This window comes from Callithrix jacchus, chromosome 8 (assembly GCF_049354715.1).
Source record: "Callithrix jacchus isolate 240 chromosome 8, calJac240_pri, whole genome shotgun sequence".
Classification (NCBI taxonomy): Eukaryota; Metazoa; Chordata; class Mammalia; order Primates; family Cebidae; genus Callithrix; species Callithrix jacchus.
The window spans coordinates 21096552-21119399 of record NC_133509.1 but is presented as its reverse complement, the minus strand read 5'-3'; the positions used below and the strand labels follow the sequence as shown (position 1 = coordinate 21119399).

General features: G+C 51.8%; 1 protein-coding gene and 1 long non-coding RNA gene across 10 annotated transcripts in view; one reads left to right on the top strand and one right to left on the bottom strand.

Annotated features, from left to right (window-relative positions):
* Window positions 1-22848, bottom strand: part of CCDC33 (coiled-coil domain containing 33) — a 122337-nt gene that overhangs the window by 60979 nt on the left and 38510 nt on the right. For all 9 annotated transcript variants that reach the window (XM_054239431.2, XM_054239423.2, XM_054239422.2 and 6 more), the window contains 5 exons: window positions 15221-15354; window positions 11062-11171; window positions 6855-6971; window positions 2822-2913; window positions 1346-1466 (listed from right to left, as the gene is read on the bottom strand). In XM_054239431.2, coding sequence (XP_054095406.2) covers window positions 1346-1466; window positions 2822-2913; window positions 6855-6971; window positions 11062-11171; window positions 15221-15354 — 574 coding nt within the window. The remainder of the gene's footprint in view (window positions 1-1345; window positions 1467-2821; window positions 2914-6854; window positions 6972-11061; window positions 11172-15220; window positions 15355-22848) is intronic.
* LOC128928749 (uncharacterized) lies at window positions 11167-13024 on the top strand. The gene is made up of 2 exons (XR_008474216.2): window positions 11167-12498; window positions 12737-13024. It is a non-coding gene; the product is annotated as an uncharacterized LOC128928749 (long non-coding RNA).

Here is a 22848-nt window from a genome sequence, read left to right as displayed (position 1 = left end):
ACTCAAACACACAGCCCTCCTGTCCACCCTGACACATGTCCTGGCCTGCGTGTCCCCACCTCACACTTGTGTCTCGCAGTGCCCAACTGCCCTGCCCTATACCAACCCTTCCTCTGTTAAAAATTCAAGACCAGGTGCGGTGGCTCATGCCTGTAATCCCAGCATTTTTGGAGGCCAAGACAGGTAGATCACGAGGTCAGGAGTTCAAGACCAGCCTGGCCAAGATGGTGAAAGCCTGTCTCTACTAAAACTACAAAAATTAGCCGGGTGAGGTGGCAGGCACCTGTAATCTCAGCTACTCAGGAGGCTGAGGCAGGAGAATCACTTGAACCTCAGCAGCAGAGGTTGCAGTAAGCTAAGATCGTGCCATTGCACTCCAGCCTGGGTGACAGAGTGAGACTTCATCTCAAAAAAATAAAAATAAAAATAAGACTACCTACCCTAATCTAGGCTTTACATCCCTTTGCTCTGATTAAAAAAAAATGTTTTTCCCAGGTATAGTGGCTCGTGCCTATCTCAGCATTTTAGGAGGCCGAGGCAGGTGGATCACCTGAGGTCAGGAGTCTGAGACCAACCTGGCCAACATGATAAAACCCTCTACTATAAAGACAAGGATTAGCCAGGTGTGGTATCACATGCCTATAATCCCAGCTACTTGAGAGGCTGAGGCAGGAGAATCACTTCAACCAGGGAGTTGGAGGTTGCAGTGAGCTGAGATCTCACTGCAATCCAGCCTGGGAGACAAGAGCGAAATTCTGTCTCAAAAAATATATAAATGAATAAAATGCACACAACACAGTGTTCACCACTGTAGCCATTTTTAAGTGTACGGTTCAGTGATGTTAAGTGCATTCGTATTGTTGTATAACCATCACCAGTATCTGTTTCCAGGACTTTCCATCACTCGAAACAGAAACTGCGTACCCGTGACCCGTAACTCCCCGTTCTCCTCTTTCCCCAGTCCCTGTAGCCATTGTTCTGCATTCTGACTCTGAATTTTCCATTCTAGGTATCTCATATAAGTGGAATCATACATTTGTCCTTTTATATCTTCTCTCCTCTGATGTTATAGTCCTGACCGGCCCTCCTGGTTTGTTATTAGATTATACATTATCTTGTGTTGATGTTCAAGTTTTCACCCATGTGACTCCCATCTTCACCAGACCAAGAGTTCCTGGAGGGCAATTTCTCTGCGGCACAGACGAGCGCAGCCCTGGGTATGCCTCGGGATGCAGTCAACCCTTACTCAATAGTCAAGGGAACTGCTGACTAACCCACTGAGTGAGTGAACAGTGAATGTGCCGGGGAGTTACCAGAAGCCGGAACCAGTGGGGAGGAGACATACCTGAGGGCATCCATTCTGGCTGACCCGAGGCACGTCAAAATTCATCACAGACGGGATAGGGAAGGAGAGTGGGGTGATGGGCAGCCCCACGGAGGTCAGGTCCCTGTTGGCCTGGCTGACCCTGGGGAGGCAGGGAGACAGGATCAGTGCTCTGGGCTCTGCACCTGAGCCTGGCAGCCTGGGGACCCCACTCTGACTCTGGTTTGATATGACAGAAGGGAGTGCAGGGACCCCTCCAAGTCTGGGCCTGGACCTCATGACAAGTGGGGACCACTGGGCTGGGTGTGCATCAGTCATCTTCCTTCCTTCAATAAGCAAGGGGGCTTTGTAGGTCGTACAAACTCAACAGGAAGTACAGATAAGTCGGGGCATCATGATAAGTTGGAAGTGACCGAGACAGACCCTGTCTCCCAAGAGATGGTGCTGTCGCAGAGAGCGCACGCTCACTGGGAAAGTTTCCCACTGTGTCCAAGTATGAATCTCATGAGGACTGACTCCAACAGACTCAAAAGGAGGTCTCGTGGGGAGGGGATGTGTTGAGGCCTCCAGGATGAGGAGGGAGGGGACTCTGGCAGGGCTAAAGACTGAAGTTCCAGCTGGGCGCAGCGGCTCATGGCTGTAATCCCAGCACTTTGAGAGGCCGAGGTGGGTGGATCACAAGGTCAGGAATTCAAGACCAGGCTGGCCAACATGGTGAAATCCTGTCTCTACTAAAAATACAAAAATTGGCCAGGCCTGGTGGCTCACGCCTGTAATCTCAGCACTTAGGGAGGCCGAGGAGGGCGGATCACCTGAGATCAGGAATTATAGACCAGCCTGACTAACATAGAGAAACCCCATCTCTACTAAAAATACAAAATTAGCCGGGCATAGTGGCACATGAGCATATATATAATCCCAGCTGCTCAGGAGGCTGAGGCTGAAGAATTGCTTGAACCCAGGAGGCAGAGGTTGCGGTGAGCTGAGATTGTGCCATTGCACTCCAGCCTGGGCAACAAGAGCAAAACTCCTCAAAAACAAAAAAAAAAGACTGTAAAGTTCCAAGATGGCCTTTGGGGCCAACCACCGGCTGGAGCCTGTAGCCCTGAGCTGGAGTGGGACGGGGAGTGTGGAGGTGGTGGGTGTGAGGCAGGGAGGCAGGCTGGAGGGGCTGAGGCCCCCTAGGCAGGGAATGAGGACCCTTCTTGTTCCCCTTCACACACTCTGTGGCTGTCAGGCCTGGTATCGGCACTCATCCCCACCACCTCCTCTCCAGCCTTTCTAGGGGCCAGGGCTCTCCCTGGGGAAAGAAAGGCATGGTCTGCTGCAGGAAGCTTACCACTGGACCTCTGACCCAGTGAGGAGGTTTGAGGGGCCTTAGGGGCAGAGGGGTTTCCAGAGGTCCTGGAATCAGCTCGTAGCAGCAATGACAGCCCTGCCCCCTCCTCTGCCCTCTGCCCTCCCCTGCTTGCCCATGCCCACCTGGGCCCCACTCACTTAAATTCCTTGTAGTTGGGAACAACCCGGGCAATCACCACAATGGGGTTGGGGTTGTTGGCCAGGGGCTCATTGACTCCCCGGAGAAAGATCTGGAGAGGAGAGGAGGCAGGTGAAGCCCCATGTGCCCTTGGGACCTTCCAGAGACAGCCAGCCAGCCTGCCCACTATCCTTCTCCCCAGCCGTGGGCTCATGGCTGCCTCCACACTTGACACCCGCTCTTCCCTGTTGTTTGCCTTCCTCGGTTCCCACCTGGCACCAGGCTGCCCTCCCTCGGGAAGCCTTCTCTGCCTAGCTGAGGAAACGGCCCCTGCTCTCTGTCCTGGGATTTGCCAAAGGATCTTTTACACTAGTCCCTTTGGGAAGAAAGGGTGCAATGAGAGTTGGGGCCTGGGAAGGGAGGTTGTGTTCTAACCTTGGCCCCTCCACTGGCTCCTGGGGAGGGGAGGGCTAGGGTTAGGGCTAGGTGCTCCAGCTCCTTAGTTTCTGTCAGTCAAATGAGGCTCCTCCCAGGACTGTGAAGGGTCTCTGATTAGACGGTTTGTGAGAGAGCACTTTGTAAACTGAGGGCAGTCTGGCTTCTCCAAACATGCTGAACTTCCTCAGGTCAGTAGTCACAGCCAGGCTCCCTGGCCTCCCCAGCACCCATCACCCTGGTGCCTGCTCCCCACAAGTTTTCCCCAGAAAGTACAGATTTGGAACAGGATCGTGGGATCCGCCTCTCTGGGCTTCTCTTTCTTCATCAGATCCCATTGTCACTCCTCTGACCGCCCTGTTACCTTCTCAGTCCTCTGCCACCTCCTAAGGGCTTGCCTGCCTCCCAGCCTGGACTGCCCTCTCCCCGACTCTGGGCCTCCACCTGCGCAGCTTTCAGAGAGCAGAGCAGTGGTGGGGGGGCTGGGCCCAGCAGAAGACTACAAAGCCGGACTGGGCAGTGTCCCTTGCTCCAACCCTCACTGACCCCCTGCAGTCTGGGCCTGGGGGACACTGGAAAGCAGGCAGGGGAGACAGGGAGTCTGCCCTCACGTGCCCCCACTGCCAGCCCAAGATCCCCTGATCTTCCGGCCCTGACCCTCACCCCATATCCACCAACGGCCCTCAATCTCCCTCAGCCCCCACCCACTTCCCACTCGCCGTCATTTCTCTTGCTCCTCCCATCCCTCTGTCTCCTCACTAGCCTCTCCACTTCTGTTCCTTTTCCTAATCCATCCTCTTTCCCAGGCAATTTGACACAGGATGGCAAAAGTGCTCTTGTTAAAAATGAACTGGGTCATGTCACTCCCTGTCTGACACCCTGCATGTCCCTCTGCCTCGTCTCCCTATGTGGAGGGGGCAGACCCCATCTTCTTGCTCCAGACCCCTTTTCTCTTACTCCTGCCACATGGCCCTCTTGTTTCTGCCACAGGATCTCTGCACATGCTAAACCCTCTGCCCAGACTCCCCTACCCTCCAGTAGCCCATCATGGCTGGCTCCTTCTCATCCTGTAGCTCCAACATCACCACCTTTGAGAAACCTCCTGTGGTATTCTTAATAAAGCAGCCCACCCTATTCTCCCGATCTCAGTTGCTGGATTCCCTTTGCCATAGCACTCATCATAGCTTATGTTTATTCTAATTTATCTCTTGTTTATTTTCTGTCTATTTGGCTATATCCCAAACCCCACAAGAGCAGGGACCATGTCTGTCTCATTCACGGTTGCCATTCTCGGTTTTAACAAAAGTGCCTGGCATAGAAAAGAGCTCAGTATCTGTTTGTGGATAAATGAGGATCATATGATTGAAGAAGAAAAGAGAGGAACAATGGAGGGAAAGTTTACTCTTCCTGTGTTTATGAGCAGGAAAGAAGGAGAGAGAGAGAGAAACAGAAAGACCCAAGAGAAAGAAGGGGAGAAGGCAGGCAGTGGTCTGGGTGAGGGTCTGCCTGGGTCTTGGGGGATGTGTGGGATCCTAGTTCCATGGTGCTGATGGGAAGAGAAGCAGTAAGAGGAAGGGGCTCTGGACACGGCTGACGGACTCTGCCCCAGGCATAGCTTGGGATGAGAAGAGGGCCTCACTGGTCTATTCCGGCTCAGCCACTCAGTCTAGCTGGGTCATGTTGGCCAGTTCCTGCTCCACTCTGGACCTCAGTTTCCCAACTTGTGCATGGAAGGGTTGAACCATAATCTCCCCTGAGTTTCTAGCTCTGACTTTCAATGGGAGGAGAGGGCCCAGGAGTGGAGCTTGTTCTGGATCCTCCTCCTTTTTCTCCCTCTGCACCCTCCTCTCAGGCCCCTCTGCCAGGACCCATGTCAGCTGGTTGCCCCTAACTCTAATCCCACACAGGCGTGAGCTGATGGGCATGTACAATAGTCCTCAGGACCTTGCAGCTCTCACTGAGGGCTCTGGAGACTGAATTCCTTCACCACACTCAAAGGATTGACTCTCTGATGGTACATCTCACACTTTGGGTGGGTCTGGGGTCTGGGCCTGATGGATTTCACTGGAGGCTGGCAGGCCCTATTACTCACAGGCTCCCCAGCAGGTGTAAGGCTGAAAAGGGGGTGGTGGCAGCTAATCTGCACCTGTTCTGTGTGGACTCTGATCAGGTGTGAATGAGACAGCTGCCCAAGTACACCTGCTCATGACAGCCCGGGAAGCGGCGAAGTTTCTGCTCCTGCCGTGCGCTCACCATCAGGAGCAGGCAGCTACTCTGCGGCCATTCCTGTCGTACAGATGGAGAGGACATCTGTGCTGGGGCAGGAGACTGGGCAGGCTGCTGCAGGCCAGGGAAGACCCCCACTCTATCGCTCTACCAGGCAAGTCAGAGGGCTGAGTTGGGGGGGGCAGCTCCATAGCAGCCCCATAGTTCTGCCTGGGTCTTGGGGATGTGGCCCCCTCCCTGTGGGGTGTGGCCTGGGGACAGCAAGTCCAGGCTGTTGTCCCTCTTCCTTGTTCTGTGTGTGTTTGAGCTGCTGGCTGTCCTCGGGAAAAAGGGCGTGATAGAAGGTGGGGGAGCAGAGGGCACCTGTAGGTCTGACATGCTGACATTGGAGGGTAGCTGTGGGGGGGTAGCAGTGTGGGTTAGGAGTTCTGGCTCCCATACCATACTCCCCTTGGGTCTCAGTGTCCCCGGCTGTGAAATAGGACAAAAGAAGGCTTCCTCCCCTGCCAGGCTCACGGTGCTGGTGGGAGGTAGGAGAGTGGGAAGGGTAGAAACCAGCCATGTTTGGGTACGTGGAAGCTCAGAGTTTGGGTCCTGTGGCTCCGACCCCGATCATACTCAGGCCGTAGCTGAATTTGAATCTGTCACCTATGGGCAGTTTGAAAGCTGGGGGAAATGGGAAAGGTCCCTGGATCTTGTCTGCTTTGAGCATCAGGAGTTCCTCCTGAAGCTGCTAATTGGCCTAGAGGGTGAATGGTGATGGGTCAAGCAGAGGTGGCCGGACCCAAGGTGGGCCCAGCCCTGCCTGGCTAATGGCAGAGGCTCTGTAAACAGCTGCTGAATGAATAAATGAATGAATGAACTGAATACTTAATCAGCAGACCAGTCAAACCTCTCTAGCCACAGTACTGAAGGAAAGGCTCAAGGAGGCCCTACCCTCTGGCTTGCGGGCCCAGGCACTATCCCAGGAGTGAAGAATAGAACTGGAAACAGCTGGGCTGTGGGCTAAGAGGGAACACGGGCGTCTGTCCTGCCCCTAGCATAAGATTCGGGGAGACACAAGGCTCCAGGGGGTTCCAGTCCCCACTGCAGCACAGAGATGGTACACAAGGAGCAGCGCTTTGGCTGAGCCCCTGCCCCCACCTCCAAGGCAGAGACGGAAGGAGAAGAGGCTGGAGCATCTTCATCCTCGTCATTCCTGCCAAAGGGCTTGTCTTCACAAACTCCTTTTGCTATTTTGGAAAGGCCTGGCTGCTTTTTTCACTCTGACACCTTCGCTCCACACCCTCAGGCCAGCCAGAGGGGGCCAAGGGCAAGGTGTGGGTCCTGCTCAAAGCTTGGCCCCTTCTCACCCCATCCCACCCCCACCCCTGAGGGCCCCAGCCCTGGTACCTCCAGAGCTTCGTGGTTGCAGCCGACGTAGCGTGGGATGAAGCTGCTCTTCCGAACAACTGTTGCGTACAACTGAGTCTTGGCAGTGGCTTCGTCGGCTTTCCCAGACTGGGTGGGCTGGAGAAAGTGTGGGGGCAGAAGACACAGAGGAAGGAGAGTGTCTAAGGGGCAGATCATGGCCATAAATCCAGGCCACTGCAGACAATCACTGGGCATTGCTCCACTGGGGCTCCGAGCTGATAATTAAAGCTCATGGTCCCTGTGAGCCCTTCCAAGGAGATCAATATAATAAATCTTCCTTTTTCCATTTGAATATTTCATCACCCTCACAAGGACCACTGCCTGTCTGTTCGCCAGTAAGGACATGATAACAAGGCCTGGGCTGTAAGTAAACAGCCGGCCAGCGGGGCTGGGTGATGCCCCTAGAATTACGGCTCAAGTTCTGAGTCTCTCAGGGTGAGTGACCCTCTCTCTTTTACTTTCCTGCCTGGCCCATCCTGAAACCTTGGGATTGGGGTTCCCTGTGGGGCCTGAGGGAAGGTAAAACCCTAAGGGAAGGTAAAGGAAGCCCACAGTTGAAGAAGGGCTTAGAAGAAAGTTCAGTGCCGGCCCAGAGAAGGGAGGGAGGGAGGGAGGGATAAGGGGAACTGACCAAACCAAGCATCTCTTGTGTGCCAGGAACCTTGCCTATCATTGCACGGGACCCTCAAAATGACTGTGCCAGCTTTGCCGATGAGGATGGAGGCCTGGGGGTTAAGTGGCTTCCTTCCCATGGGTATCCAGCTAGGAGGCAGCAAGCCTGGGACAGAACCCCGACAATCTGGCTCTGCATTGTTCGTTACTGTCCACCACTATCGGGGTCTGGAGTGCACAGTGGGGAGGGGAATGTGATGCGTCTGCTCATCTCCAGCTCACTGCCTGGCATAGAGTAGGTGCTTCATGAGTCTCTGAGCAATAAGAGAGTAAATTCTACCCCTTAGCCCTCAGCACGAGCGGGGAGGACAGGCAGGGGTCTGGCCTGGGAGGTCCAACCTTGGAGTGAGGAGCCTCAGGCCCCTCAGTTCATGGCTTGAACCCAGTTGCTCACTCCAGGGGTGCATTCCAGGAAATGCCTTATCCCGTGTACCCCTCAACTCTCCTGGGCCTTCTGACCAAGGCAGCATGTGGAGGCAGCTCAGAAGGAACTGGCTTGGAAGACGGCATGACCTGGGCTCACCCTCAACTCTGCCGCTCACTTGCTCACTTGCTCTGTGACCCGGGAGGAGGAGATTTTTCTCCTCAGGTCCCAGTCCCGTGTCTGCAAAATGTCATTTAGCTTGAGGATTAGAGGGGGATGTGATGTGTCTAGCACAGGGCCTGGAAGCAGCGGGTACTCTGTAAATATTGTGTTTCTTTGATTTTTAGATCCTCTCTTCTTTTACCATTTATGAAATCAGAATGTATCTTTAATTGGTGTATTCATTTAATGCGGCACTTGTCCTGTAATAATCAGCTGTTTCACAGAGATGAATTTGGAGAATTCCAAATTCTTGTAGACATCACTTCTGTGTATATGTCAGGAGCTGTGTTTCTTTCTTTCTTTCTTTTTATTTTTATTTTATAAGTGAGCCTTCCATCCCACAGCTATAGTTGAGGCTTTGGATTTAGTGCCTTTTCCAATATGTTCTTCTACTCTCCCTTATTCAAATGTGTGTTTTGCTCTCTACATATTTTGCTATATTAGTTTTAATTATAACATCTGAATGGGGGTAGGAAGGCACTCTCTTTGTTTCTCTTTCTACAGCACATAGCATAGTATTAACTATGATTTCTAAATGAAATGTGTATTTGCCAAAATCAGTGACATGATATTTTTTTTAGATAAGAAATATTTCTATAGATTTGCCAGTGAAATTCATTTGCAAGTTTTCTTTTCTTTTTAAGGAAAGAAAAGAAAAGGAGTGAAGGAGAGGAAGAAAGAGGAAGAAAAAGAGGGAGAGAGAACGGAAATGTTGCTTTATTCTAAAAATGGGTATTACTAATGGCCGATCAATATTTCATTTAAACCTGTGAGTAGGTGTGATGTGGTATTGACAAGAATGTATATTTTGTATATTTAAAGTGGAGAGCTCTATAAATATTTATTAAGTTTACTTGTTCCAGATCTGAGTTCAAGTCCTGGATATCCTTATTAATTTTCTGTCTCATTAAGTATAAGTCTCTTTATAGGTCTTATGTATCTGGGTGTTAGGATTGTTAGCTCTTATTGTTGCATTGATCTTTTTACCACTATATCTTTGTTGCTTTAAAATCTATTTTATCAGATGCGAGAATTGCAACTCCTGCTTTTTATTTATTTATTTATTTTTGCTCTCCATTTGGTTGGTAAATCTTTCTCCATCCCTTTGAGTCTTTGTGTATCCTTGCATGTGAAACAGGTCTGGATGTAGCATGCCGTTGGGTTCTGGCTGTGTCTTTTGATTGGGGGATTTAGTTGATTTAAATTTAGGATTACTGCCATTTGATGTTAACTGGCTGTTTTATCCATTCGTTGATGTAAATTCTTCTTTATGTTGATGCTCTTTACTTTTTGGTATATTTTTAGAAAGGCTAATACTGGTTGTTTCTTTCTATGTGTAATGCTTCTTTCAGAAGCTCTTGTAAAGCAGGCCTGGTGGTAATAAAATCTCTGAGTACTTGCTTGTTCATAAAAGATTTTATTTTTCCTTCAGTTGTGAAGCTTAGTTTGGCTGGATATGAAATTCTGGACTGAAAGTTCTGTTCTTTAAGGATGTTGAATATTGGCCCCCACTCTCTTCTGGCTTGTAGGGTTTCTGCTGAGAGATCTGTTGTAAGTCTGATAGGCTTCCCTTTGTGGGTAACCTGACCTTTCTCTCTGGCTGCCCTTAGTATTTTCTCCTTTGTTTCAACCCTGGTGAATCTAACGATTATGTGCCTTGGGGTTGCTCTTCTTGAGGAATATCTTTGTGGTGTTCTCTGTATTACCTGGGGTTGAATATTGTCTTGCTTTGCTAAGTTTGGAAAGTTTTCCTGAATAATATCCTGAAGAGTATTTTCCAGGTTGGACTCATTCTCTCCGTCATATTCAGGTACACCTATCAAACATAAATTAGGTCTTTTCACATAGTCCCATATTTCTTGGAGACTTTGCTCATTCCTTTTTATCCTTTTTTCTCTCTTCTTGTCTTCTCATTTTATTTCATTAAGTTGGTCTTCAACCTCTGATATCCTTTCTTCTGCTTGATCAATTTGAGTGTTTAAACCTGTGCATACTTCTTGGAGTTCCTGCATTGTATTCTTCAGTTCCATTAATTCACTTATATTCCTCTCTAAGTTGTCTATTCTCATTAGGATTTCGTCAAACCTTTTTTCAAAGTTCTTAGTTTCCTTACATTGGGCTACAACATGTTCTTTTAACTCACAGAAGTTTCTTATTATCCACCTTCTGAAGCCTGATTCTGTTAATGGGATGCACTCGTTCTCCATCAAGCCTTGTTCCCTTGTTGATGAGGAACTGTGATCCTCTTTAGAGGGAGAGGTGTTCTGATTTTGAGTATTCTCAGCCTTTTTATGCTGGTTTCTTCCCATCATTGTAAATTTATCCACCTGTTGTCTTTGTAATTATCAACTTTCAAATTAGGTCTCTGAGTGGACATCCAAGTTGTTAATTCCCAGGGCTGAAATCTGAGCAACCCACTGCGCCGGACAAAACAGCAGCGATAAGACTGATGGTGCTCTTCTGCCTGGGAATCTCCAGTCTGGCTTCCTTCTTAAGTCTGTAATGGGTGACTCTGCCTTCCCAGAGCTCCAAACATTGGTCAGAAGGGGAACCAGTCCCATTTACTCTGCACCAAGAGCTGCCATGCCGAGGTACCAGCAAAACTGCTGGGCTGGCTACAAGAGTTGTGCTGGCGACCCGTGGGGCTCCTCCACTGGGAATCTTCTGGTCTGTGAGTGACAAAATTTTGTCTGAAAGTGTGGCATCCTCTCGTTCTCTGCACTTTTACTGGGAGCTGCAATCCCGAGATGTTAGCGATCAGCCATCTTGGATCGTTCTCCAGGAGCTGTGTTTCTTGAGCCCCACCTGGTCCTAGACTTGTCATGCTGTGGGTGGGTGTGATGCCCAGGGCTGCTCTGAGGCAAAAGCTGGGGGCATCAAGGTGGTTCTCACCTGCTCTCCCTGTACTTCCTCAAGCCTCTGACTCACCTTCACCAGCTCAAAGTGGTAGGGGTGGAAGACACGCAGGTTCTTGATGGGTATTTTGTAGGACAACAACTCCTCTTTCTGTTTGTTGTCTACCACCTTGAGGATCACATCTGGAAAAAGAAGAAATGAGCACAGATTCAGTTTTAAATGGACCCCTTTCCCTCCCAGTAAGGAGAGACAGTGAGAGGTGAGAGACATCACCAAGAGTAGAGAGCAGGGGCCACACGGGTAAATCAACATGCATGCACGCATGTGGATCACCCCTGTGCATACAAACCCACAAGCACAGTCTGAGCCCCTGCACAGGGTGAGGCTCCATGCCAGCTGCTGTTAGGACCCCAACATGCCATTTTCTCCTGTGGCCTAGAGAATCCCAGCCCAGAGACAGACACACACAGAACTGAGTCCAGTCCCCTGTGACAACAGACACACATGTGCACACATTGAGTACACAGGCAAACAGGCATAGCACTTCTTTCCAGGAATAAGACTCCTTTCCTTGGTCACAAACACTTATGCCAGCTCTTGATGGCACAAGGATGGGGAGAGACTATCTCACACATGTTGCAGGTGGAGAAACTGAATTTCAGTTGGAAAAAGTGATTTGCTCAATAAATCCTTTAATACAGCTATCAATAAAAGTCTACTGCGAGTCAGAGAAAACTGGTCTAAATACTAAGAACAATGGACCACTTGGTAAACACCCTCCAAAGAGACTATATTATCTCATGAAACGGCATGAACGTTGGTATAAACTTTTTTTTTTGAGACAGAGTCTCACTTTGTCACCCAGGCTGGAGTGCGGTGGCACGATCTTGGCTCACTGCCACCTCCGCCTCCTTGGGTCAAGTGATTCTTCTGCCTCAGCCTCCCAAGTAGCTGGGATTACAGGCACTCGCCACCATGCTTAGCTAATTTTTGTATTTTCAGTAGAGACAACGTTTTGCCATGTTGGCCAGGCTGGTCTCGAACTCCTGACTTCAGCTGATCCATCCACCTCGGCCTCCCAAAGTGCTGGGATTACAGGCATGAGCCATTGTGCCTGGCCAGTATAAGCTTTAAGGAGAACACCAATCTATAAATAATCATGCCAGTGCTGTTTAGTGGGCAGGACTGCCATGATTATTTAGTGAGCATCTACTATGTGCCAGGCATGGGGATGGGCATTTCTCAGCCATGATTCTAATGAATTCTCACCACAACCCCTCAGGTGGGTATTATCATCTCTCTTCTTAAAATATGAGCAGTGGGGCTCAGAGGGTTATATAACTTGATCACCATCACACATCTGGAAAGCAGATGATGGGAAGGGTTACATTTGGTGACACTCAAGGCATCTGTCTATTCTAGAAACCTATGATTTGAGGAGGAAGAAGAGATGGGGAGAAAAGAAGGAGAAGGATAGAGGAGGAATGGAGAACAAATGAGAAAGATGGGGTAAGAAATGATACAAAACAGAGAAGAATAGGAAATGGAGGATGGGGCAGAGAGGTGTGCCTGAGGGAGAAGGAGCCCCTTGCCCTCTGCTTCTCTTGAGACAAGAGATTTCAGCACCAGGGACAGCAGCCGACCCTTGAGGGCTCTGCGGCTGGGTCATTTGGAACTGGATGGGTCATTTTGAGAAGGAAGCTGAGGGTTTTGTTAAGTATTCTTCCTTTCTCTGTCTTCCCCACAGCTATCTCAAGAGCTGGCCACATGGGATATGTGCTCAAAGGAAAGAAGGGGGAAAGGGCACCGAAGGTGTTGAGATTGGCTTGAAGAAAGGAGGCTGAGGAAAGGGATTTGAAGTCAGCAGACCTGGGTTCTAGTATCAAGACACTAACTTGCTCTGCGACTGTCAGCAAATCTTTTAGCCTCTTTCAGCTTTATGTTCCTCCTCTTCCACATGTTAAGACTTTAATAAAGAAGTCATGTCTCCCCCCTTGGATTGTGGTAGGGAGAAGACTGTGTTTTCAAGCTATAACATTCTGTGCAAGCACTCCTTGTGGCTGTCACTATTTTCCTTCCTTGTTAACCATCTGCAGCTCTCCATACACAAACCCTGCTGTAGGCAGACCTGAGGAAACTCATCTGGGGGATTCCAATGCTCCCAGCCAAAGCACTACCAGGAGCTGTGCAGACTGAAGCCCCTTATGCCCACTCACCATGGACCAAGAGTCCCCAGATCCAGTTGGGATTTGCCAGGGTTGAACGAGAGGTGAGTGCCATGCATTTTCTGCACCCTCTATTTTTGGAGCTCTGTGTGGGCAGTCATCAGATGAGCTGGAATTGGGGGTAATGGACAGCCACTCCTCCCTGCTCCTGTCTGCATGCTACAAACACGCTTCATCAGCTTCCTCTCTGGGCATTGTGCCCTTCCGGCCTCCCACTGCTCCCTTTGTGTGGCCAACAAGCTATTTCTGCCACCCGCCTGCTTTGGCCCTGACACAGGGTCTGAAACTCCCCTTCGCTTTTCATTAACACATCGTTAAGCTACCTCCCACCCTTCCCCCGCCTCTTGGCCTGGCCCCCATCTCCCCCACCCCCACCACAGACATCACCACAGCAACCGGTACCAACAACCATCCAGCTACTTCAATCTGCAGTGAGGCGCCTGCCAATATTCCTTGCCTGCCCAGGCAGCCTCCCCACTCTCTTGTCCCTCCTGCAGTTAGTCCTGCCCCTCTCTCTGCTGCACAATGGGCCCAGGGGTCACTGACCTCATTACATTTTTCCCTCTGTTACCCCAAGTGTGTAGAGCCCAGGGCAGGATCCCAGCTCAGGTCCACTCACCACAACCTCTAACTTCCCACCAGCCACATAAATGCATGCATGCATGCATACACACACAGGCACACACACAAACTACACATACTCATGCACTGCAAGGCACACACCACCATCCAGATCCATCCAGACACACACACACCACACTGTTGCAGCCAGACACACCCATGTACAAACACACACACATAAGCCACACAGACACGCATGCCTACAAGTAGACACAGCACGCATCACATTCACACATGCGCATGAACCAGCATGCAGGCATTCACAAAGACATGCACACACAGGCACGCTTGTGCCTCTGCATGAAATCTTATGTCAATTTTTCCTCCTCTTTTGCATCTTGTTAAAGCATCCCAGCAGCTCCACCTATCCCTTTACAGGCAGAAAAGAAAAATTCTCTCGCTTGACCTAGAACTAGCTCCTTCCCCTTTTATGGAGGCTCCCACTCCATTTCCTTTCTCCCCTTTCACAGTCTTCAGCTGGCTTTCTGCTCTTTGTGAGGAGAACAAGGAGTTCTGTCTAGATCCCTAGCAAGATTTCAAGGGAGAAAGGCAAGCCTGTCCCCTCAGGGAGAGACCACCTGCAAGAAGCAAGTCTGAGGTTCCGACTAGATAAGATCAGAGACATCACCAGGCACCTCCGGTCTGTTCTGACAGTGCCCAATGTGATGCCGCACGGTCTGGGTGTCAACCAGTCAGCATTCCCATGTTCCCCACCTGAGCTCCCCCAGGAGCTCAGACCCACAGTCCAACAGACCCACAGTGTGAAAGTAGATACAAGTGTGCACATGCTTGTGTGTACGTGGCACCTGCTGGCTCAGGCTGAGACCTGGGGAGGGCTAGGAAGGAATAGGGATCCATTCTAGGGACCTTTCAAATATTTTTTTAAAAATCAAATGGAAGTAGCAAGAACCCTGGAGCTGCAGTGAGAACATGCCATGTGGAGTCCTTGGTCCTCGGTCTTCAGCTTAAGCCAGTTAAATTCCCTGAACCTCAATGTTCTCTTAAGCAATGGGAGCAGCACTGCTCCTCCTGGGAGCTGGTAACTCCAGTGAGCGATGTGTGGGGACGTGCTGGGACACTGTAATGTCCTGTTTCAGTGGGAGACGGCAGTAATAACAGCCATGAAAATAATAACAACAGTCATAAAAAAAGATAAGCTTGCATCGTCTGGAAAATTCATTTATGTGGAACAACTCATTTTTCGAGCAGGATGGGGAGATGAGGTGTGACAGTATTATGATTTGTTCTAAGTGCTTTTAACTGAGCCCAGGGAAGTGTGCAGGTGGCTACCAGCTGCGCTGAAAGGGAGCCTGCTTCTGCCCTGAGTCCTTGGCCGTGTTCCCCCGCTGCCTACATATGCAGGTCCCGCCCAGCCCCCACCTCACCTTCTCGCCCTGCATCCTCAGCTGGGATCTCCACGTTCACCGTGTCCCCCCAGATAGGGGCTCTGGTGGGCTCTGAGGTCACAAATGTGACTGCCTTGGAGCTCTGGTCATTCTTTTCTTCAGATGTGCTTTTCCTGGGGAGAACGGGGGCAGAGTGAGTCAGAGAGAGGGGTCCTGTCTGTTGCTATCCCCCTTCCAAGCTCCACTGTCCATAAATCTGAGTGAAAGGTGGACAAAACATGGAGAGCTCCTTCCCACACGCATGACCCTCATGTCATCCCAGGCCCAGGGGACTCCAGGCCTCTCCCCTGGCTCCCCTGCCAGCCCAAGTGACCACACTGTCTTGCTGGCCACTGCTGAGGCCTTCACTCAGACACAGGCCTCTCATTTAGGCTCAGGGCAGGGGTAGGGGTAGGGGTAGATGCCTTGTCCTCGCCAGGGAGGGCTCTCCAGTTGGTGCCCACGTGCATGGCCTCCCTCTTCTCTAGGTTCTCTCTGGTGGGAGGAAGCCTCTGGGCAGGGTGGCTGTGCGGTGCCCCGCCTGGCTGTCCTCTCTTCTTCACCTTATTTCCCTAAACTTCTGGCCCAGATTCTAGGCTCCACCCAGCAATCCCATTTCTAAATGCTTGCAATGAAGCACGTACATGGTGCCTTCTGCGATGCCTGCTGGTGCCGAGCCTTGGGCTGAACCCCTGGAGCTGGGTCTGGGCCTGGGGGCAGGTGGTGGTGGCAAGGGCTTCTCAGCCCTGCAGCACCCAAATTGTTCAGGATCGGCCTGTTCAAGGTGGCATGTGAGCTTGGGCCCTCTGCATCCCAGTGCACCTCACAGGTATCTGAGATGCAGAGCCATCAAACGGCTCAGGAGAGAGTAAATACTTCTCCTCTAGAAGAGGTTACTAGGTCAGGGCCATCCACAGTGCTGCTCCATTAACTGCAGCAGTCATGGGCTGAGGAGTCATCCTGGAGGTCCTGTAGCAGGGGGAGCCACACTGCACCCCTTGTGGGGGAGAGGGCAAGGTGCACAAATGGTACCCCAGGATGGAAGCAAAGATGTCATCGCCACCAGCCCTTGTTCCACCTTCAAGGCCCCCAAAGGGAGTGGGGCAGGCCAGTTAGCTGAGATCACATCTGCTCTGTGCATTCGCAACACCAACGAGGTTCTCCCCAGCCCACCTTGTTCCTCTCCTCCAGGAAGCCCTCTGGAGCACCCTGGCCCTCACGCTCCCTCTGTCCTTTAGATTTAAGTGATGCTGTAACCTGGCTCCTTGTCTCCACTCCTCAGAGTGCTGCTCCTGTGGGTAACCATGCACCGGTGGGTTCCATCCCCCAGCTCCACGGGTCAACTGAGGACTCCCGCTCTGCTTCGACTGAGAGGCAGTGTGACACAGTGATTGTAACAGGGACCCTGCAGCCGGGCATTTTGGGTTCCAAATCCCAGCTCTACCCACTACGAGCTGTGTGACATTGGGCAAGGTATAGAATCTGTGGTGCCTTATTTCTTCATCTATGAAACGAGATGGTAACGGTGCCCGCAGGACTGCAGTGGAATGAAACGAATATGTGTAGTGCTTGGCACATTGCTAAGTACCAAGAAAGTGTTAATAATTCTTAGTACCTTAAACTACTAAAATATAAATATAATTCCTTGTTATTACCCCATACATAGCATTGGAGATCTTAGACTCACTGACACTCCTGCAACCAGCCCCTTTGCCCTGGCGTGATTTCTCCCCATCATGTCCCCAACTTTGGGGCTACAATTGGGGATATCTGGCTGCTCTGGCCAAGGTGTGGAATTCTGGAAAGAGCACAAGCTCGGGAGTGACTCAGAGCTGGATTTGGAGTCTGAGTTTATCCTGGTGGGATCACCCCTCCTGCATCTAAGTTCCTCCTTTTTCAATAGTACCCCCCTCAGAGAGTGGTTATAAGGACCAGAAAGAAAGCATGTTCAGCTCCCTGCACCCAGGAAGCCCCAGTTCATATGATGCCCTTGTTTGTGATACAAAACAGCCTGGGCATTTTCTTTCTTTTTTTTGAGATGGAGTTTCACTGTTACTACCCAGGCTGGAGTGCAATGGCGCAATCTCGGCTCACCGCAGCCTCCGCCTCCTGGGTTCAAGCAATTCTCCTGCCTCAGCCTCCCAAGTACCTGGGACCACAGGCTATGCCACCATGCAGCCTGGGTGTTTTCTTAAGAGGACCTGCCTGATGGCAGCATAAAGGGGAAGGAGGTAGGTGCTGAGCACAAGCTGGAGTGAGAAGGAGCATCTCTCAGAGAGCCAGAGTCCTCCTCATATGAGCCATACATGTCACCTCCACAGGCCCTGCAGAACGTGCTCCTCACGCCTGCAAAGGAGCGTGTGGGAGGCTGCCAGCCTGGAGAGGGAGGGCAGAAGCCTGGCAGTGATGATCTGCTTGCTCCCTCTACCCTTAGGTCCCTTTTTCCCTCCGGTTCTGTGGCCAGGCTTGACAGGAGTGTGCAATCTAAGCACCTCCTACAACACTCTGTGCCCCAGTTCCCACCCCTGACAGCTGCCCCAGCAAAGTCAGAGACCTCAGGCTCTGGGCAGCCTCCCTGAGCTACCCAGCCACCCGATCTGCTACTTACAGATATACAGTTAGTGCACAATGAGGCCTCACAGCCTCCCTCCTCAGGGACCTGCACAGAAAGAACAGCAGGATGGAAGTGCCGAGGGTGTGTCAGGAGGAAGTCAGTCCTTCTGCATCCAAATGTCAACCCCAGAGCTGAACACAAACCTGCACCTGCATGGGCACATTCCTGGGGGATTCCTAGGAGGGATCTTCACATGGCTCTGGGTGCACAGAGGACATGACTGAAGATGTGAAGTCACAGGCAGCAGAGTGGCAGGAGTCAGGTTGTCCTCCATGCCCCATACTTGCCAGTCTGTCTTCTATCCTCATGTTCCCCCAACCCCTGCAAGCTCCTGGGAGGCTGGCAAGAGGAATTCCCAGGTGCAAGGAGGTGGGGAAGGGCCATGGGGCAAGGCAAGGAAGCAGGTGCTGACTTTCCTCCGGCATAGAAACAGTTAAGCAACGATTTTCCTCACCTTCCCACCCCATCTAGTACCAGGAAGGTCGTCAGGGCTAGGTGAGCACAGATAAAGCAACTGAGTGGGAGGGGGAGGCCCCAGGGGAACATGGAGGCTTTTAGCAGGTGGAGGAGGGCTGTCAGGGTAATGGCTTTTCCTGGCACAGCTGACTCCTCCTGGCCCTGATGCTATTCTAGAATCTGGAGAGCAAGAAGGGATTCTGATTTTTCACAGAATAAGAGCAGGGGACCAGCTCTCTCCCTGCTCCCAGCCCGAAGATGGGCATGTGGTTGAGTTCTAGGTCCCCAGGTTCCCTCAGGGCTCCCAATGCAGTCTTAGAGCCCAGGAGACCTCTCCAAGACCCACCTCCCTAGGCCTCTCCACAGGCTGTCTGCAAGGAGAGATCTCCTTCCCTGTCCCGCCAAAGACCTGCCCTGTTGGTTTGGACCTGCTAACTCCAGACATTCAGGGCCAGGAGGAGCTAATAAGTGATGTCTGCTGTCTCAGGGCCAGATTTAATCCAGCCACACCCTGGGCAGCCATGCCAGGATAGGACTGGAGTTGGGTTTAGAGGTGCAGTGCAGCAGCCCTGGGACCAACCTGCAGGAAAATGTAAACCACCTTCAACCTGGCCGACCCGCCAGATACCTTCTTTTCTTCATCTATAAAAGGAGATGGTAACAGGCTACTGGAAGTGTGTGTGTGTCTTTGACAAACTCCAGTCCCTAGCCAGGCATTTCTGGGGCTCCCACCCCAGCAGGGGGTGAGGGGGCCAGGCCCAAGCACAGCTGTGAGTGGGAGGGAACAAGGACTTTGCTTCCCTTCTGCAAGGTCACGACTAAGGGAAAATGTGTCATCTGGTTCCTGGGGGCTGCAGCTGTGAGAGGAAACAGGGAGCATGGGAAAAGCAGGGGACTTGATGGAAAGAAAGCAAGAGTGCTCATGAGCCACTTTCTCCCTCACCCCAGGGGATACACACACACACACATCCATACACGCGCGCACACACACACAGGCACACAAATGCATGCATGCATACATGTATACGTGCATAAAAGCTGCCCAGAGAGGTGTGAGTACCACACTGTACCCACCCTCTAACCTGCCACCCCTCAAGCTGCCTCTGGAGTCTTCACACCTGAGCCCACCTGCCCTGCCTGTCCTCTTGGCCTCCAGCTCCCCTCAAAGCCTCAAAGCAGGAACACTAGTCAAGGCCTGGCCTCCTCTTGGGCAGAGCTTCAGAAGGTAGGGCACAGGTGGCCTGGCTTGTTTTGAGTGCCAATCCCAGGACTGCCACCAGGAGAGCAAAGGAAAGAGGAGGGCCCCGACGTAGGTCTGCTGTGGCTGCCGGGGTCCTGGCTGGGCAGGCTCGTAAATCCTAAAAGACCAGAGGGATGTTCCCAGAAGCCCCATGGGAGGGAAGCTGTCAGGCAGGCACTGAGAAGGATGGATAAAGAGCAGATCTTGGCAGGGCGTGGTGGTTCAAGCCTGTAATCCCAGCACTTTGGGAGATGGAGGTGGGTGGATCAACTGAGGTCAGGATTCAAGAATAGCCTGGTTAACATGGTGAAACCCCATTTCTACCAAAAATACAAAACATTAGCCTGGCGTGGTGGCATGTGCTTGTAATCCCAGTTACTCAGGAGGCTGAAGCAGGAGAATCGCTTGAACATGAGAGGCGGAGGTTGCAGTGAGCCAAGATGGTAGACTAGGAGGTCTTAAGCCCCTTTGACCTGGTCTATCACAGCCCATTGCTGGCTCACCTGGGAAACTGAGAGGGAGGTGAAGGAACTGGCAGTCCTCCAGGCCAGCTGTCAGATGTCATGGTGGGGCCTCAATCTTTCCTGAGAAGGTAGGGCAATTCCCCTCTATCTGCTTCCTCCATGCCAGCTTCTGAGCCAGGGAGGCCTGCCTCCTCCTTCCTCCATAAGTCCAAGAGGCAGCCAGACTCCTAGGCCATAGGCTAGGACTGCCTCCATCCCTGGAAGGTGGAGGAGGTGAGGAGTTGGCTTCTGCAGAGACAGTCATCTGAATGGGGTGGCCAAAGGCTGTGTTTCTGACCCTAAACCTGGAGGAGGCAGGGCTTGAACAGATAGTTGGAGGATCTTCCCACTTGGAGGAGAGAATGTGAGGCTTGAGAGATGCTGTCTGGCTGATCCAAGTGCTGGCTTGGGAGCATGGGTTGGGGGAGTCAGGAGAGGGAGGCTGTGGTTCTCCCCTGACCAAGTCCCTCTCAAGGCCCCTTTTGGCCATGGCCACAAGCAGTGTCCTCTGAGACCAGGCAGGCAGGAGATAAGAGCCCTGGTTCTCACACCTCTGGGCTTGGCCAACCTCCCCTGGGATTGCTGGGCAGGGAATTGTGCCCAGGGACTCCTCAAAGGAGGAGCTGAGATCTGAGCCAGGGAGTCAGTGCTGAAGCTTCCTTCTCTCCTCACCCCCGCTTCACCAGACAACAGCCTGTCAATAAGACCCCCAGTCCATGCTGCTGCCTCCTTCAGTCCTATGCTGAAAGCAGGGCATCAGGTCCTTGAGGGTTTTGAGCCCCAGGAAGCTGCCACTTACAGCGTGAGCAGGGCTGTTATTCTCAGCAACTCGAGGGCCTCTCATCCTGGGTTTTATTTATTAATTGGACTCTAATGAAGCATCACTAATTGCTGATGGTGCTACAACACTGCAGGTGGGCCTCAGTTTACAGAATAACTGACTCTGGAGCAAGGAGGGTGTCAACTGGAGGCCAGGAGCTCCCGCTTCCATGAGAGCCCAGCTCCTTCCCTGCCCTTGCCTGCAGGGCGTGGGGGCTGCTCTGGGAAAAAGAAAGCGCACCTACCCAGAAACTCAGAGGCGCACTCTAGCAAAGGCAAAGATCTTCCTTCAAACAAGGATGCTGCTGTCCCACCTCACCCCTACTCACACTTCATCCGAAAGTCTGGGTATCAGGCCTCCAAGTCCAAGCCTGGCCATTACAGCCTTGGTGACCCGCACATACACCTCTGGATGGTCCCCAGGAGCCGGAAAGTCTGAAGTAACCACAAGTAAACAGGTGGCCACAGAAAAAAGTGAAACAACTTGTTCCTGCCTCAACTAATTGCTCTCCCCCTGCAACCTGCAACCATTGTTCCTGCTCAGCCTTGCAAAGCTTCCCTGCTGGACACTGGGTTTCTCAAGACCCCCCTCTACCTCACCCTCCCCTCTGCTTGCTCTCAGTAACCCCCAGCCTTATGACCATGACTGTTTGTAATAAATAACCCCTACCCTTGTGACCATGCATTCCATGATGCCCTTTCCCTCCATAAAAATAGATTACCACCTTTAACTGACCACTTGCCCCAACCTAGAAAACCAGCTCCTATTGGGGGTGGTAGCTCATGCCTGTAATTCCAGCAGTTTGGGAGGCTAAGGTGGGCGGATCATCTGAGGTCAGCCTGATCAACAAGGTGAAAACCTGTCTCTACTAAAAATACATAGTCACATGTGGTGCACATGCCTGTAATCCCAGCTACTCAGGAGGCTGAGGCAGGAGAATCACTTGAACCCGGGAGGCGGAGGTTGCAGTGAGCCGAGATTGTGCCACTGCACTCCAGCCTGGGCAACAAGAGCAAAGCTCCGTCTCAAAAGAAACACCAACTCCTATCCCACAGCCCTCCACTGACTCTTTTCAGACTCAGCCTGCAGGCACCCAGGTGAATAAACAGCCAGGTTGCTCACACAAAGCCTGCCTGGTGGTCTCTTTACACGAGCGACGCACCTAACAGTGGGCAAGCCTCATTTCTACCCATGGCAGACAAGGAAAAATGCACAGCCCACAGAGCTTTGTGACAGTGCAGTCAGGCTCAAGTCCTGCTGTGCTGGGCACTGTCGTGCTTTCTACCCTCTTCTGGGAAGGGGATTTCCTCATTTTTCAGTGATACATTTTTGCTCCTTTTGAGTCTGGAGGTGATGCAGGGCCAGGAAGGGCTGCTCTCTGCACTGTCTGTCAGCCTTTGGAGTGGCTGTCCTGTGGCCTGTCCTGTGGCATAGCGTGTGAGGGGCCTTGGGAGCCATCTTCTTAGGCCGTCGGAAGAGGGTGGACGTGCCAGTCAACATCACAGTCCTATGGGGATGCAATGACAGTCTCCTTGGAAGGTGTTGGCCTGGATGAGACAACCTGGCAGGCCTTGCCAGGATGCAACATCCTCTCAGTGGCTCAGTGGCTCTCAACAGCCACTTTTCTGAGTAGCCCCTTTCTCATGTATGCAGCCTTAGGGCAGGAGGAATGTGGGCCAGACATCAAGTCAAACTTCCTGACCCCACAGAAATCACTGGACTTGGCCAGGCGTGGTGGCTTACGCCTGTAATCCCAGTACTTTGGGAGGCCAAGGCGGGTGGATCACGACATCAGGTGTTCAAGACCAGCCTGGCCAATATGGTCTCTACTAAAAATACAAAAACCCTAGCCGGGTGTGGTTGTGGGCGCCTGTCGTCCCAGCTACTTCAGAGGCTGAGGCAGGAGAATTGCTTGAACCCAGGAGGCAGAGGTTGCAGTGAGCTGAGATTGTGCCACTGCACTCTAGCCTGGGCAATAGAGGAAGACTCCATCTC